This window comes from Panthera uncia, chromosome X (assembly GCF_023721935.1).
Source record: "Panthera uncia isolate 11264 chromosome X, Puncia_PCG_1.0, whole genome shotgun sequence".
Taxonomy (NCBI): domain Eukaryota; kingdom Metazoa; phylum Chordata; class Mammalia; order Carnivora; family Felidae; genus Panthera; species Panthera uncia.
The window spans coordinates 58,070,472-58,085,746 of NC_064817.1; the positions used below are offsets into that span (position 1 = coordinate 58,070,472).

Genomic DNA, 15,275 nt, shown 5'->3' on the forward strand with positions numbered 1-15,275 from the left:
GCAGAGCTAGTGAGATGAAGGAGAAAGAGATGAATGAAAAGCCTTGGGTTGTCATGTCAGTTCTGTCACTAATTAGCTAGAGTGCAACTGGACTGCTGGATAAGCATTCAAAAACACATGTGAGGGGGAACCTGGGTGGCTCAGTTGTTTAAGTGTCGGACTTCAGCCCAGGTCATGATCTCTTGGTTAGTGAGTTAGAGCCCTGCATTGGCCTATGTGCTGATAGCTCAGAGCCTGGAGCCTGCTTTAGATTCTGTGTCCCCTTCTCTCTCTACCTCTCCCCTGTTCGCTCTCTCTCTCTCAAAAATAAATAACAAAAAAAAATCTTAAAAAACATAAGTGAGGGTAGCCTACCAACAAGAGTTCTATAGGCGGTCCCCACAAAATCGATTACAAAAGATTATGTTTTATTACAGAACCATAAGCTAAAATTGTAATAGCAAAATTCAAACCACTTTACAATTCACAAACTGCTTTCACAATCTATTTTTTCACTTGATCCTCCCCAGAACTGTGGGAGATAAATAAGGTTAAGTCTTTGTCAAATGCCCATTTTATAAAAACACTGAGACTAAGTAGCTAAGACAAAGTGATACTCTCCTGTTTCAAAACCTTTCAAGATCTTTCAAAGCATTTCAAAATCATGTCATGATACAAGAATGCTTGGTGGCAAATCCCTGACAACGCTTCGTCAGGACAGGCAGTGCAGGTTTTTTTATCACTTCTCTCCTATATTACTTCAATATCCTAAATCCTATCTCCAATCCCTATTTTCAACCTATCTTTCAAACTGCAGCCAGAATAATATTCCAAAAACATATCTGATAATATCATTCCCTATTTAAAATTATCTACTAGGCCAGCCATATCCAGCAGAACTTTCAGTGATAACAGAAATGTTCTATATCTGTGTGGTCAAATACAATAGCCACTTAGTCACATGTGGCTATTGAGCACTTGAAATGTGTCTAGTGTGACTAAGCTGCTAGTTTTTTATCTTCTTTAATTTTAATTACTTTCAATGGAATTTGAAGTAGCCACATGTGGGTAATGTCTACTGTACTGGGCAGTACAGCTCTAAGCAACAGGAAGTCTTTATTTTTTGGATCCTGGTGAAAAACAATGAATAAAATAGGAATAGGAAAAAATGAAATGTTAAAGCATTTTGTAAACTATGAACACTAAAATTCTAAGTATAGGTTTATACCAAAGTGTTAGAGAATAGCTGCTTTTTTCTTTTTTCTTATTCTTTCTTCTTTGTTTTCCCCATATTTCCTAATCTTTCAGTACTGTTTTGGTAATTTTTTAAAATACAAGAGCTTAATTTTGATAAAAGAAACATGATTACAGGGGCGCCTGGGTGGCTCAGTCGGTTGAGCGGCTGTCTTCGGCTCAGGTCACGATCTCGCGGTCTGTGAGTTCGAGCCCCGCGTCGGGCTCTGGGCTGATGGCTCAGAGCCTGGATCCTGCTTCCGATTCTGTGTCTCCCTGTCTCTCTGCCCCTCCCCTGCTTGCTCTCTGTCTCTGTCTCTCTCTCAAAAATAATAAACATTAAAAAAAAAAATTAAAAAAAAAAAAAAAAGAAACAGGATTACAGTTCCCTATTAGGCAGCACCAAATATGCAAAATACCTATGTTACATACTAATTGAAGAAACCAGTGAAATGAAGAGGAAATACTGAGACTCAATCTTAAAAGCATTCCCCAATTCCCTAGTAAACTGATAATCAAAAATTAGCTAAATTGAAAAATTATAGAATACTTTCAGGAAAGTTTCTTTAAAATTTTAAAGATCTTTGGGGCGCCTGGGTGGCTCAGTTGGTTAAGCCTCCAATGAGGGCTCAGGTCATGATCTCAAGGTTTGTGAGTTCAAGCCCCCACATCAGGCTCTGTGCTGACAGCTTCGGATTCTGTGTCTCCCTCTCCCTCCGCCCCTCCCTCTCCTTGCACTCTGTCTCTCCCTCTCTCCCTCAAAAATAAATAAACATAAAAAACTAGAAATAAATAAATGTTAAAGATCTTTTTACATTACACAAAATAACCACTGAGTCATATACAAGGATGTACACAAAACTAGAGTTGAACAAATAAACAAGTTAATACAACCTATTAAAAAGGTCAGACCACCAACTGAAAAGCTTACACATGAAATTTTTCTTATAAAATGACAAAGTATCTTTAATAACAAGTTAAAGGTCCCTTACTATCCTTTAGTTTCACAAGCCATCCCCTCCCTCTTCAGAGCTACATTTAAGTATATACTTCCAGGTTTCTACGTATTTGCACACACACACAGTTATGGACTTAACTGTGTCTCTAGCAAAACTTTAGGAAGACAAATTTTAGAAAAGGAGGTAAAAAACCAAAACAAAGAAAATGTCACCTTTTGTAGACAGTTAAATATACACCTATTAAAATTACTAAAATATTAATTAAAAGACCTAATTTTGTAAAGACTGAGCACCAAGAAAAATAATGCTTATAAGTAAAAAGAAACAATTTAAAGTTATCTCAGAATTGTAAAATTTATGTACATATAACAACTAGAATTCAAGGGGAAAATGGAAAAGTACTTAAGAGGTAAGACTGTGGGTTACTTTTCTCACATTTTTATTACAGGCAGTTTTGTACAATTAAAAAGGGAAAATATATAAATAAAGAGAGAAAACAATAAGGATCATATACAGAACAGGCAATTTCGCCTCTATTTTAAATTCTATCTTACGACATGGAAGGAACATACTCCTTTTTGAGAAGCCTAACTTTCAGATCAACACTGAGAATCAACATTACTGTATTTTTCATTTAATCAAAGTTTTGATACAAGCAAAATAAGTTTCCATTCCACTTCTATCCCCCACTGCCCAGTGATAAGTGCCCTTTATTCTGCCACTGGCTACTCAGGAACTCCATTAGAAATGCCCCCCAGTCTTCATTATTATATTTATCAGGGATCTCTGATCTCCCCCCCCCCAAAAAAAATGGTGTGAAAAATGAAGCATGTATGCCCGTTTTTCCAGGGAGAAGGTTCATGGCTTTTATCAGATTCTTGAAGGGCCTAGTGCTCTAAAAGAAAACTTAGAAATAATATTATGAACTTTTCTTCCCCCTCATGTTAATTTTAATAACCAATTCAATAAACTATATCAATGGCTTAAATAATGTTATTTATTTGACTATTTCCAATAAGGGGTCTTCTGAATTCCTCTTCTCAATCTCCAAAGCCACTTTCAGACTAAGACCTTTATATTTCTTTTCTTTATCATTTATAGGCCAGGTAAACTTCATCTTTATTTACAACTTTTACAAGCACTGCTGCTACTCTCCACCATCTATTTGGAACCTATTTCTACCTTCATAGATTATTTTAGAACCTAGCTTTCTCTTTCCCCACTCTAATTTCATCTCCCCAACACTAAGCAAATACTAAACTCATCATCAATCTCATTTTTTCTATTCCTCTTCTTAGATCAACAAGTACTATAAGAGGCAGAACAATATAAATTTGCCCCCATTAAAAACTTACGTGAATTTAAATGTAGCCTATGTTGCTACTAGAAACCTACTTACTACCAGTAATAAACTAGGATCACAAAGTAGAGATTCTATTTATACAAAGTCCCTGCAGATCAGAGTCAGGAAACTACAGAATTGGAAGAAACTTTAGAGATCAAGTAGTTGAACCCTTACAGAAACTGAAGTCCGGAGGACTAAACAATCTGTCCAAGATAATTAAGAGTAGAAATAGAGCTCAAATATTCAGATGTCCTAGTGACAATATTCATTCCATTACACCATGCTATGTCCTTTGTACACCAGTTGTTTATCCCCTTTAATATTTATAAATCAAACTCTTTCAAATTATCTGTATTTTCTCTGGTAAGATTTTCTTACTACTACACTACTACCTCAAGACCCCTTAACAGTTTGCAATACCATTTCTTCCTGGCTTGTTGGGTGAGAATGATATAGGGGACAAGATTTGAAAGCTTTACTGAAATCAACATAGACTACACTTCTAAGTAAGTACCCTGTCACTCTCTCTCATATGAAGAACTGAATTGGTTTGGTCCTGCTCTTCTCAAAACCAAGCCACTGCTTCTTCATAACTCATATTTGTCTAATGATTGCAAATTACTATTTAATGATTGTTCACTTGTCTCCTAACACCAAAGCCAAGACTAGAATCCAACTCTTCTGACCGTTTACCAATGTTCTTTCTGCCAAATCACCCCTTTTAAAGTGAGTTGTGATGCTGAATAATATAAATTTAAGCCAGTTCTATCATTAAGAAGATATCTATTTAAATTATAATCAATGGTTATTTGTTCTGCCACTTAGGTCATTTAAAAAGTCATTATTGCTCTCCCAATAAAAAGACTATTAATTTAAGAAATTAATTTTATATGTATATTAAATCCGTCTTCCTGCAACTGAAGTCTATGTTCCTAATGAACTAATGTTCCAGGTAAGTTCAGGTATCACTGAATTATTAGAATGATATCTTTTAATTTAAAAAAATTGTCCTTGGGGCGCCTGGGTGGCTCAGTCGGTTGAGTGTCCGACTTCAGCTCAGGTCATGATCTCGCAGTTGGTGAGTTCAAGCCCCGCATCAGGCTCTGTGCTGACAGCTCGGAGCATGGAGCCTGCTTCAGATTCTGTGTCTCCCCCTCACTCTCTGCCCCTCCCCTGCTCATGCTGTGTGTGTCTCTCTCTCAAAAATAAATAAATGTTAAAAAAATTTTTAATTAATTAACTAATTAATTTAAAAAAATTGTCTTTCAGGTACTTTAAATTTCACTGAATCACCTCTCACCCTCTTAAGTTCCATGCAAAATTTACTTAAAAACACCCTTAACTTTTTCCTGTTGTTTTTAATTTTCTTATTACATTTCATATCTTCTCAGTAATCACTGCCATCTCTTGATATGCATCTTATAATGAAAAACTTATATCTTAAAACTAGGATCTCTAAAAAGCAAAGCAGAATCATTTCATTAGTATTATTATATTCCACTTCAGTTAATATGATGTCCAGAAGTAAAGTCTCTTAGTAGCAGCCAGTCAGCAGTGGGGAGTATAGGAAGAGGGAATTTTCTACAGGAAGATATTAAAGTTCTCATTCCTTGCCCATGATGTAAACAAATGAAATGTGAGCCAGCAAATGAAAACAAAACAGTACCTATCCAAAAGAACTACTAAATAGAGCATACAAGATAAGTACACTAAAACAAAAGGTGTGCCAGATCTAAATGGAAATCATCTTCTACAAACCAAAGAAAAAGGACAGACCACTTTGCTGCATGCAGTAAGCCAAAAGACATGAGACAGTCAAAAACAAATGAAGAGAGTTCCACTTCTGGCATGACAACATAAGGATCTCCTTAGACCCACTCCCCAGAAAAACTGGTAAAATTTATAAAAGGACAACCATTTAAAGTCCCTAGAAATGGGACTGGGGGCACATAGCAAATGAAGTAACATTTACTCAAGAAAAGCAACTATAGTTCAGTAAGAATAGCAAGTCTGTAGCGTCTGAACCAGGACATAGTCCCTGCCTCCCCACTCCCAGTTTGGCAATATGGAAACTCCCCTTGAGACTGGTGCAGCCAAAAGCACAGTACATTACCCCCCTCTCTCCTTCATAAGTTCCTAATCAGAAGACTATCCTCCTGGGAAAGTCAGGATATCAGCATTTTTCGTCTTTCCCCCAGAAACCTATTGCTGAAACTACATGCTGGGATAACGTGGTCAAGAAGGAGGGGCTCCATTGTTCCACACAGCTCCATGGGAAGGACAAAGGCTCTACCTTGGGTATGGTGCCACTGAGAATACTTGATTGCTAAAGGCCCAATCACCCTGACCATGATTCCTAAGAGGCTGGTTCCATACCAGGAGAGGCAGTCAAAAAAAAAACTCCTCTTACTCTACCTAGCACTCAACTCCTAAAGGGGAGGTTTAACTAAGAGACAAATGACCATTGTCTCCAGCCCCAGCTTCAGAGCTGTGGCTGACAGATTTTTGTCTGGAAGGAGAAGAAGGCACTAAAACAAATAGCTCCTCATCTCTTCCCAGAGGAATTGTCTTCACTTACAACTTGATGTGAGGAAGTTCAAGCCTCAGGTTGCTCTCAAAAACAGTGGAGGTTCTGGTGAAAGCTAAGTAGTAGAACACTAATGGAATCATTGGACACAGAAGCTAAACCATAGGTCAGCTGGTATGTCCCAGAGAACCAGAAAACCAAGAAGGGAGACAGATGGGAGGAGCCTGCCTGCGGTCAGAACAAATCTCCAAAGTTGACCTCAGAGCTTTCACTTCAAAGGAACCCCAATTTGACTGCTTCAGTCTGTGCAACAATTTCTGCCTCTGCCTCAAGAAAATGATTGATTTCAACAGTGCAATCTGCCAGCAACTAATGGAACATAATTGGGAAAGAGGCAAAGAAAGCCTCACCAAAACCACTGTCATTCCAGGGTAACTGTGGACATACCCTTTAAGGAGCAACATAAGAAGCACTAAATACTGTGAAGTGGAAGCAGGGAGGTGGGCGGAGAGAAACAGCACTAAAATAATCCATCCAGTCTTTAACCAAATAAACAAGCAAGTAAATAACAAGAAGCCCTGAGAAGGAGGGGACTAGTACCCAGAGTTACATTATCTAAAATGTCCAGTTTCCTGGGGCGCCTGGGTGGCTCAGTCAGTTGGGCATCCGACTTCGGCTCAGGTCATGATCTCGCAGTTGGTGGGTTAGAGCCCCGTGTTGGGCTCTGTGCTGACAGCTCAGAGCCTGAAGCCTCCTTCACATTCTGTGTCTCCTCCTCTCTCTGCCCCTCCCATGCTCATGCTCTGTCTTGCTCTCTCAATAATAAACGTAAAAAAAAAAAACTTTAAATGTCAAGTTTCCAAAAAATTGCAAGACATACAAAGTAACAGGAAAGTATAACCTATACACTGAGAAAAAAGCAGGCAAGAGAAACTGCCTGTGGTTTTGACCAAATGTCACATTGAAAAGTAAAGGCTTCAAAGTAGTCATTATAAATATGTCCAAAGACTAAAAGAAACCACGTTAAAGAAATAAAGGAAGGTGTGGGGCGCCTGGGTGGCTCAGTAGGTTGAGCATCCGACTTCAGCTCAGATCATGATCTCACAGCTCATGAGTTCAAGCCCCACGTTGGGCTCTGTGCTGACAGCTCAGAGCCTGGAGCCTGCTTCAGATTCTGTGTCTCCCTTTCTCTCTGCCCCTAACCCACTCACATTCTGTCTCTGTCTCTCTCAAAAATAAATAAACATTAAAAAATTTTTTAAAAAGGAAATAAAGGAAGATGTGATGATGATATAACATTACATGAAGAATATCAACAAACAGGAATTATTTAAAAAGAACTAAATGGAAATTCTAGAGTTAAAAAAATACAACAACTAAAATGAAAACTTTACTAAAGGGGATTGACAGCAGATGTAAATTGGCAGCAGAATTAGTGAACTTGAAGACAGAATAGAGATTATGCAATATGAAGAACAGAGATAAAAGAGAGTGAAGAAAAATGAACAGAGCCTCGGAGAAATGTAGAACATTAATAATCACACCAACATATGCATAATGAGTGTACCAGAAAGAAAGAAAGAAAGAAGAATGATAAAGGGGAAGAAAAACTATTTGCTGAAATAATGGCTGTAACCTTCCAAAGCTTATTAAAAAGAACTTATTAAAATATAATTTACTCATCCAGGAAATACAACAAACTCCAAGGAGGAAACATGCAAAGAGAGCCACACATACTTTATAGTAAAAACATTAAAAGCCAAAACAAAGGGAACTTCTTGAAAGTAGCAAGAGAAAAAAAAAAAACTCCTCACTAACAAGGGGACCCAATAAGAGTAACAACTGATTTCTTAGCAAAAACAATGCATTGGCTGGAAGGCAGTAGGATAACATTCAAAGCACTCAAAGAAAAAAAACCTGTCAAGCAAGAATACTATATACCGAAAACTTACTTTTCAAAAATGAAGGCAAAATAAAGACATTCCCAGATAAATAAAAACTAGGAAAATTTGTTACTAACAGAACTACCCCACAAGAAATACTAAAGTAAGTTCTTTAGGCTGAAAACAAATGACCTCAGACTGTAATTGAAACACACACACACACACACACACACAGCACCAGAATGTATAAATGCACACTTTTTAACCTTCTTCTTTGAACTGATTTTAAAAAGAAACTATATAAAAAACTTGCGCTCTCTCTCTAAAATAAATATTTTTTAAAAAATAAAAAATTAAAAGCAACTGTATAAAATAATATGGATAAAAATTAATTGTTGAGCTTATGACCTGTAGCGATGCAATATATTTGCCAATAACACCACGAAGGAGATGGATGGGAGCACAGCTATACTGGCATAAGGAAATGATTCCAGATGCTAAATCAAACACAAGAGAAGATATGAAGAGAAACGTAAATGATAAATACAAAGGCTAGTATAACAGGGGCGCCTGGGTGGGTCAGTCGGTTAAGCGTACAACTTGGGCTCAGGTCATGATCTCGCAGTCCGTGAGTTTGAGCCCCGCATCAGGTTCTGTGCTAACAGCTCAGAGCCTGGACCATGCTTCGGATTCTGTGTCTCAGTCTCTCTGACCCTCCCCTGCTCGTGCTCATACTCTCTCTCTTTCTCTCTCTCAAAAATAAATAAATGTTAAAAAATTTTTTAAAAAAAGGCTAGTATAACAAAATAAATATTTACTTGCCTTCCTGTCTTCTCTCAGCTTCTTTAAAAGTCATAAATTATATAAAACAATAATTATGACAATATATTGTTAGGATTGCAACATTTACAGATGTAACATATATTAAAATAAAACAACAAAGTGGGGAAAGGAAACTATAACTATACAAAAGTTGTTTCTATATATCACTAGAATTACATTATAAAATTCTTAGAAGAAAACATGGTAATTCTTCATGAACTCAAATTTGGCAATGGATTCTTAGGTATAACACAAAAAGTATGACAAAAGAAAAAAATAAATTTGACTTTATGAAAATGAAAAGCTTTTGTGCTTCAAAGGACATTATCAAGAAAGTAAAAAGATAACCCACAGAATGGGAGAAAATATTTGCAAATCATATATCTGATAAAGGACCTAAATGTAGAATATATAAAGATTTCTCATATCTCAATAATAAAAAGACCAATAACCCAATTAAAAAATGGGCAAAAGACCTGAATACACATTCCTCAAAAAAAGATATGCAAATGGCTAATAAGCACATGGATAGATGCTCAGCGTCTTTTGTCATTAGGGAAATACAAATCAAAACCACAACGAGATAACACTTCACACCTACTAGGATAGCTAGACTAAAAAAGTAAGATAACAAGAACTATTGGCATTGTCGAGGATGTGGAGAGACTGGAACCCTCCTGTATTTCTGAGGGTGATGTAAAATGGTGTAGTCCCTTGAAAACCAGTCTAACAGTTCTTAAAAGAATTAAACATAGAGTTATCATATGATCCAGCAATTCTACTCCTAGGTATCCACTCAAGAGAAATGAAAATTTGCACATGGATGCTTATAGCAGCATTATTCATAACAGCCAAAAGATAGGAAAAAAAAACCTATGCCCACCAACCAATGAATGCATAAAGGCAATATTGCATAACCACACTGAATATTATTTGGCTATAAAAACAAATGAAGTACTGGGGCGCCTGGGTTGCTCAGTCAGTTAAGCGTCTGACTTTGGCTCAGGTCATGATCTCGTGGTTCATGAATTCGAGGCCCACATCCAGCTCTGTGCTGACAGCTCACAGCCTGGAGCCTGCTTCACATTCTGTGTCTCCCTCTCTCTGCCCCTTCCCTGCTCATGCTCTCTCTCTCTCTCTTTCTCTCTCTCTCTCTCTCTCTTTCTCTCTCTCTCTCTCTCTCTCTCTCTCAGAATAAATATTAAAAAAAAAAAATGAGGTACTTAATATATGCCATAACACAGATGCACCTTAAAAACACAATACTACTAAGTGAAAGAAGCCAGTCTTAAAAGACCACATATTATATGATTCCATTTATGTTAAATGTCCAAAATGGACAAACTATAGAAACTGAACATAGATTAGTGGTTTCTTAGGGCTGGTGAGGGAGGGAAATGTGGGCGGGGGGGGGGGGGGGGGGGGGGGGGGTGATAGGCAAAAGGGTAGTAAGGTTGTTTTTAAGGTAATAAAGATGTAAAATTGGCTATGGTGACAGTGATACGTATCATTACATATACTAAAATCCATTGAATTTCAGGGCACCTGTGTGGCTCAGTTGTTTGAGCATCCTACTCTTGATCCATGCTGAGCTTGGAGCCTGCTTAAGATTCTCTCTCTCTCCCTTTACCCCTCTCCCCTACTCGTGCTCTAAAATTTAAAAAATTAAGTTAATCATTGTTAATTATAAGTGTGCTGATTGATTTTACAAAAATAAAAAAAATAAAAACCACTGAATTGCACACTTTAAATAGGTGAATTATATGGTATGTGAATAAATCTCAAAAAAGATTTTTTTTTTAAAAACAAATGAAGAAAAGTATATGATCAGGATCAGGATCAAGAATTAACTCTTTAAACATAGATAAAAAGCACTGTGGACTAACCACATACCATATAAGTATTGATGAAAAAAGTTCTATCACTCATAATTCATGTCTTTTTATTTTAGGGAGAGAGAGAGAATGAGCATGAGTGGGGGAGAGGGGCAGAGGGAGTTCAGCACAGAGCCCGATGCTGGGCTCAATCCCACAATCCTGAGATCATGACCTAGGCCAAAATGAGTCGAATGCTCAACCAACTCAGGTACTCATCAGGAGCCCCAAAACTCACGTCTTTTTAATATTAACTAATGTAGTAGAGAGGCAACTGTATAATAAATCATTACAATTTAAATCTTATCATATTTTAAATCATTACAATTTAAATCTTACCACACTTACAATTTTAACAAAAAAACTTTTATGTTTAAGGTGTTTCCCTCTATTAACAGTGCTCTAGTGTAAGTATCTTTACAATTCAACATTTATTGTATGCTTAATGCCTGCAAGAGTCTTATTTACCTTTATATGAATACCTGACAGAGAAGGCAATAAATGAATGAATGGCCTTAAAGGCTGCCATTTATCTATACTAGGATTTAGTTACCTCATCTGCAAAATTAGAAGGCTGGACATGATCTTCTCTAAAGCAGCACTGTTGGACAGAACTTTCTGCAATGATGGAAATGTTCCATATCTATGTACCTTTTTAGCCCTTGGAATGTGGCTAATGCAACCAAGGAATTAAAATTTTAATTTAAATTTTAACAGCCACATGAAGCTGGTGACTACCATATTGCACAGCATAGATCCAGTAAATAATCCTGTGTGAAAAACACATTTTACAATGCATCCCAGTAATCGCATACATGTGTCAATGTACATATACACGTAAAACAGTACATAAAACAATACTTCCCTTAATATGTATAAAGCACTGACATTTTCTTTCTTATTCTACTGAATTTCATATAAAAAAAGACTGATCCAACTTATTAACATGTTTCATAACACTGCACTAAGGTTCCTTTCAGCTCTAAAATATTATGCTATATACTAATGATTGTCCTAAAAGTATGAAAGCCTTATAACCATTCCTTCATCTCCCAGTTAAATCTACATTTTTTCAAATTATGGCAAGAGTTGCATGCCTTTAAGAAGCAGAAAACAAAAGTAACATCTTTGTTTTTCACACTTTGGAAATGTTAACCACAGGGAATGGTAGGATGTACAGAAGACAGTGGAAGAAGAAAGTTGTGGGGACAGTGTTCATGAAAATAGAGAAATTTATTTCCATCACTTCCTCTGAAACTCCCAGTAACTTCTCCTTCCCCCCATCCCCCCAGCCTGACAAAGTCCTACAAATATTATCTTAACTTCATTAGGCTTATTAGAGGACTACAGAATAAGAATGGTTCCCAAGAGGTCATGTGTTACAAAATTTCAACTATAAAGTGTTTTAAAACCTTTAATAAAATGATCTGGATTTGCTTCTAGATCTAGGCTGATCTGCCGCTTCTTTTTTTTTTTTTTAATTTTTTTTTTAAACGTTTATTTATTTTTGAGACAGAGAGAGACAGAGCATGAACGGGGGAGGGTCACAGAAAGAGGGAGACACATAATCTGAAACAGGCTCCAGGCTCTGAGCTGTCAGCACAGAGCCCGACGCGGGGCTCGAACCGACGGACCGTGAGATCATGCCCTGAGCCGAAGTCGGACACTTAACCGACCAAGCCACCCAGGCGCCCCTGATCTGCCGCTTCTATCCTGAACTCCTCAGTAGCCTAAACTACATGCAGTTCTACAAATGGTCCATACTCTCTTACCTGTGGGCCTTTGCACACACTATTCCCTCTTTAGCTAATTTCTCTTAATTTTTTAAGGCCTTGGCTTAGTAGATATCAGTTATTCAAGGCATTTTCCCACCTCGAAATTAGATTAGATGCCCTTCAAGTATACTCTTTCAGTACTCTGTACCCTTCCCATCATTGCACTACTGTATTATAATTGCCTGTTTACTTACCTTTTTCCCTTACTAGATTTTAAACTCTTCAAGGACAGGGCCTATATTTTATTCTGCTGTAACCTCTACTGCTGTAAAGGTGTTCAATAATCACTGGATGAACAAATGCATATAATTTCTCCGGCATTCCACATGCCTAGTGTCATTCTCTATTCTCCCTGCTTAAATCTCCTCAGTTCTATCACCAGCATGAGATCCTCTCTATAATCTGGTCCTTAATTATCCCTATTTCCTCTAGATGCTTACTGCCCTTATTGTTTATACTATTCATTTGATATTTAACCTACTTACATTGTTTAGTTATTCTTGTAATACATAGATACAAACTCCTTAACTAAACTGATCAATCTTGAAGGCATTAATTTATGTTTCTCTTGGTACCCTCATTATCTAGCATAGCGCTATGTACAATGTAGACATTAAATATCTGTTCACGTGGAATCAAAATTTATGAGGGTGCTTCTCAAACAAAACTGACAATGCTTCGGCGATACTGATGAACAAGTGGTGGCAATTAAACATTTTGCCAATATATAGGAAATAAAAAGATATACCAAAGTACAAATATGAATATTTTTTTTGTAACTGCTAAGAGAGAATTATGGACACAAGTTAAGAGACACTATAACAAAAACTACATTCATTAATTAAAGATAAGCAGCCTTATGGCTTCCAAAGCGACCTGTGTACACAGAAGAACACTATTTTCAGATAAAAAGACAATCGTGTTTACATACGAATTTAGGGCGGTCTATGTTTTGGAGAGAAAGATAGGTATGGTTTTTGGCCTATCAGGAAGCACTGTCAGCAGAGAGTTAACTGGTGCCAACTCAGCCTCTTGTTTACAGGTAGTTCTGCTGTCATGTTACAATGCTCCCCAAATACTACTTTCAAGAGAGTAAAATCTGAACCATGGCCATATTAGTCCCAAATTCCATTACTAACTTTGGAAAAGTTGCCAGTTTTCCTTGCATTTAGAAAGGTAAGCAATCTGGGGATCCCGTCTACCCCATCTTTTAAACTACGAAGGGCAGGGGGAGGGAAACAAACACGTAAATCCTTTGAGAATAACTAGTGCTCCAGGTGCCCTCTGCCCAGAACCTTCCGTTCCATTCCCTTGCCGTACCACAAAGGTTTTCTTCCCCCCTTCCTCAAATTACCAACCCTAATTTCCTTCACTTACTGATGTTCTGAGTTAGCCCTGACAACCTTTCTTCTTGGCTTTCTCTCTGACCCGAGGACGTGAGAGCAAACTTTTCCATAGGTCCCTTTGTCCTTCACCCTACTCTTCCACGTGAATGTCATCTCACCTGGGAAATTCGAGCAGCTCCCGAGGCGCCGAGCTGACGTGATCTCCGCTGAGGACCTGCACCACGGACAGAGCCTAGAGACCGAATCAGAATCGCCACGTGCCGACACTTTTCAAAGGCAGTCGCTGCGGCTGCCCAGCGTGAAGAATGTATCACGAGCAGCGCCATCTTGAGCGAGGAAAGAGGAACCTAGAGCAGAGAATTGTGGGACGCTGGCGGACTCCACTCAGCTACCTTAATCTTCTCTCTCCTCCCCCTCATTTTCTCAGGGCCCGAGACCGGAAATAGCTTCTCTGCAAGGAGTCAGGTACTTGGGCTTAACAGCTATATTTTCTAGGGCCTTTGAGTGTTTTACACAACCGGGAATTGCAGAATAACGTCTTTCTCTCTTTTTTTAGATTTGCCACATAAAATACAGGATGCACAATTAAGTTTGAACTTGGGATAAACGAGTCATTTTTTAGTATGTCTCAAATACTGCATTTGCTAAATCCGCCAACCCCTATCTTGTCCAGTCATTCTACTTTTCTCTTACAGCCTTCAACTCAGTGCAACGCTTCACTCCGTTTTCCCTCTGCATATTTTTCTCTTCACTCTCTTGTCCACTAACGCTTAGATTAAACTACAGATACTAATTTCCCCAGGGTGGAGACTTCAGGAACCTTGAGATTCACTGGGTTTCGGGCTTATTCGCTTTCGCGCAATCCTTGGGGCAGTTTTCCTTTGGTCTGTTGCTCTTGGGACACACACACACATATTTACTCTGCTAATTTGCATCTCTTTCTAGCTTTTCCATTTGGTTTCTGCAGCATCCCTAATTACTGCAAAACAGCTAGATTGGCTAATGGATGGTAAAGTGAAAATGTATGGAGGAAAAGTCCATTTTTAAAAACAGGTTTATATTCTTTTTTTTATCATCAAGCAAAATGATACCAAAATAAATATGTTACAGTTTTCCAGAAAACTGCATTTCCAAATGTCAGCGTTGCCTAAAACCCTGTAGACAGTGAAGCAGTTGCAATTTTATATACATTACTGCCTTCTCAAAGTTTTTACACGAGACAGGTAAATAATTATGAACTCCTTATATAGAGGCATGATGGACTGATAAGTCTGATGAAGACAAAAGAAATGCATGGCCCATGTAGTTACTTTGTTTCAAGATTCATCCTACACTCAGGTTTCCAGAAAAGAGGATGCTTGAGCAGAGTTATTTAAAGAATAAAATTTCCAACTGAAGAGGCTGAACGGAGTACCATATAAAAGAAATGTCATGTTTAAAAGCAAGAAGGTATAAGAAAACATTTCCATGTTCGAGATTCTAGGGAGCATATGATAGAGTAGCAGGAGAGAAGCTCGGATAAGCAGAGGCCT

At 37.7% G+C, this 15,275-nt stretch overlaps 1 protein-coding gene across 2 annotated transcripts in view; it reads right to left on the minus strand.

Moving 5' to 3' along the window:
- ABCB7 (ATP binding cassette subfamily B member 7) overlaps window positions 1-14,101 on the minus strand; it is a 149,635-nt gene extending 135,534 nt beyond the window's left edge. For both annotated transcript variants that reach the window (XM_049644676.1, XM_049644677.1), the window contains exon 1: window positions 13,902-14,101. In XM_049644676.1, the coding sequence (XP_049500633.1) occupies window positions 13,902-14,069 (168 nt within the window). In that variant the 5' untranslated portion in view covers window positions 14,070-14,101. The remainder of the gene's footprint in view (window positions 1-13,901) is intronic.
- Between the last annotated feature and the right edge of the window lie 1,174 nt (window positions 14,102-15,275).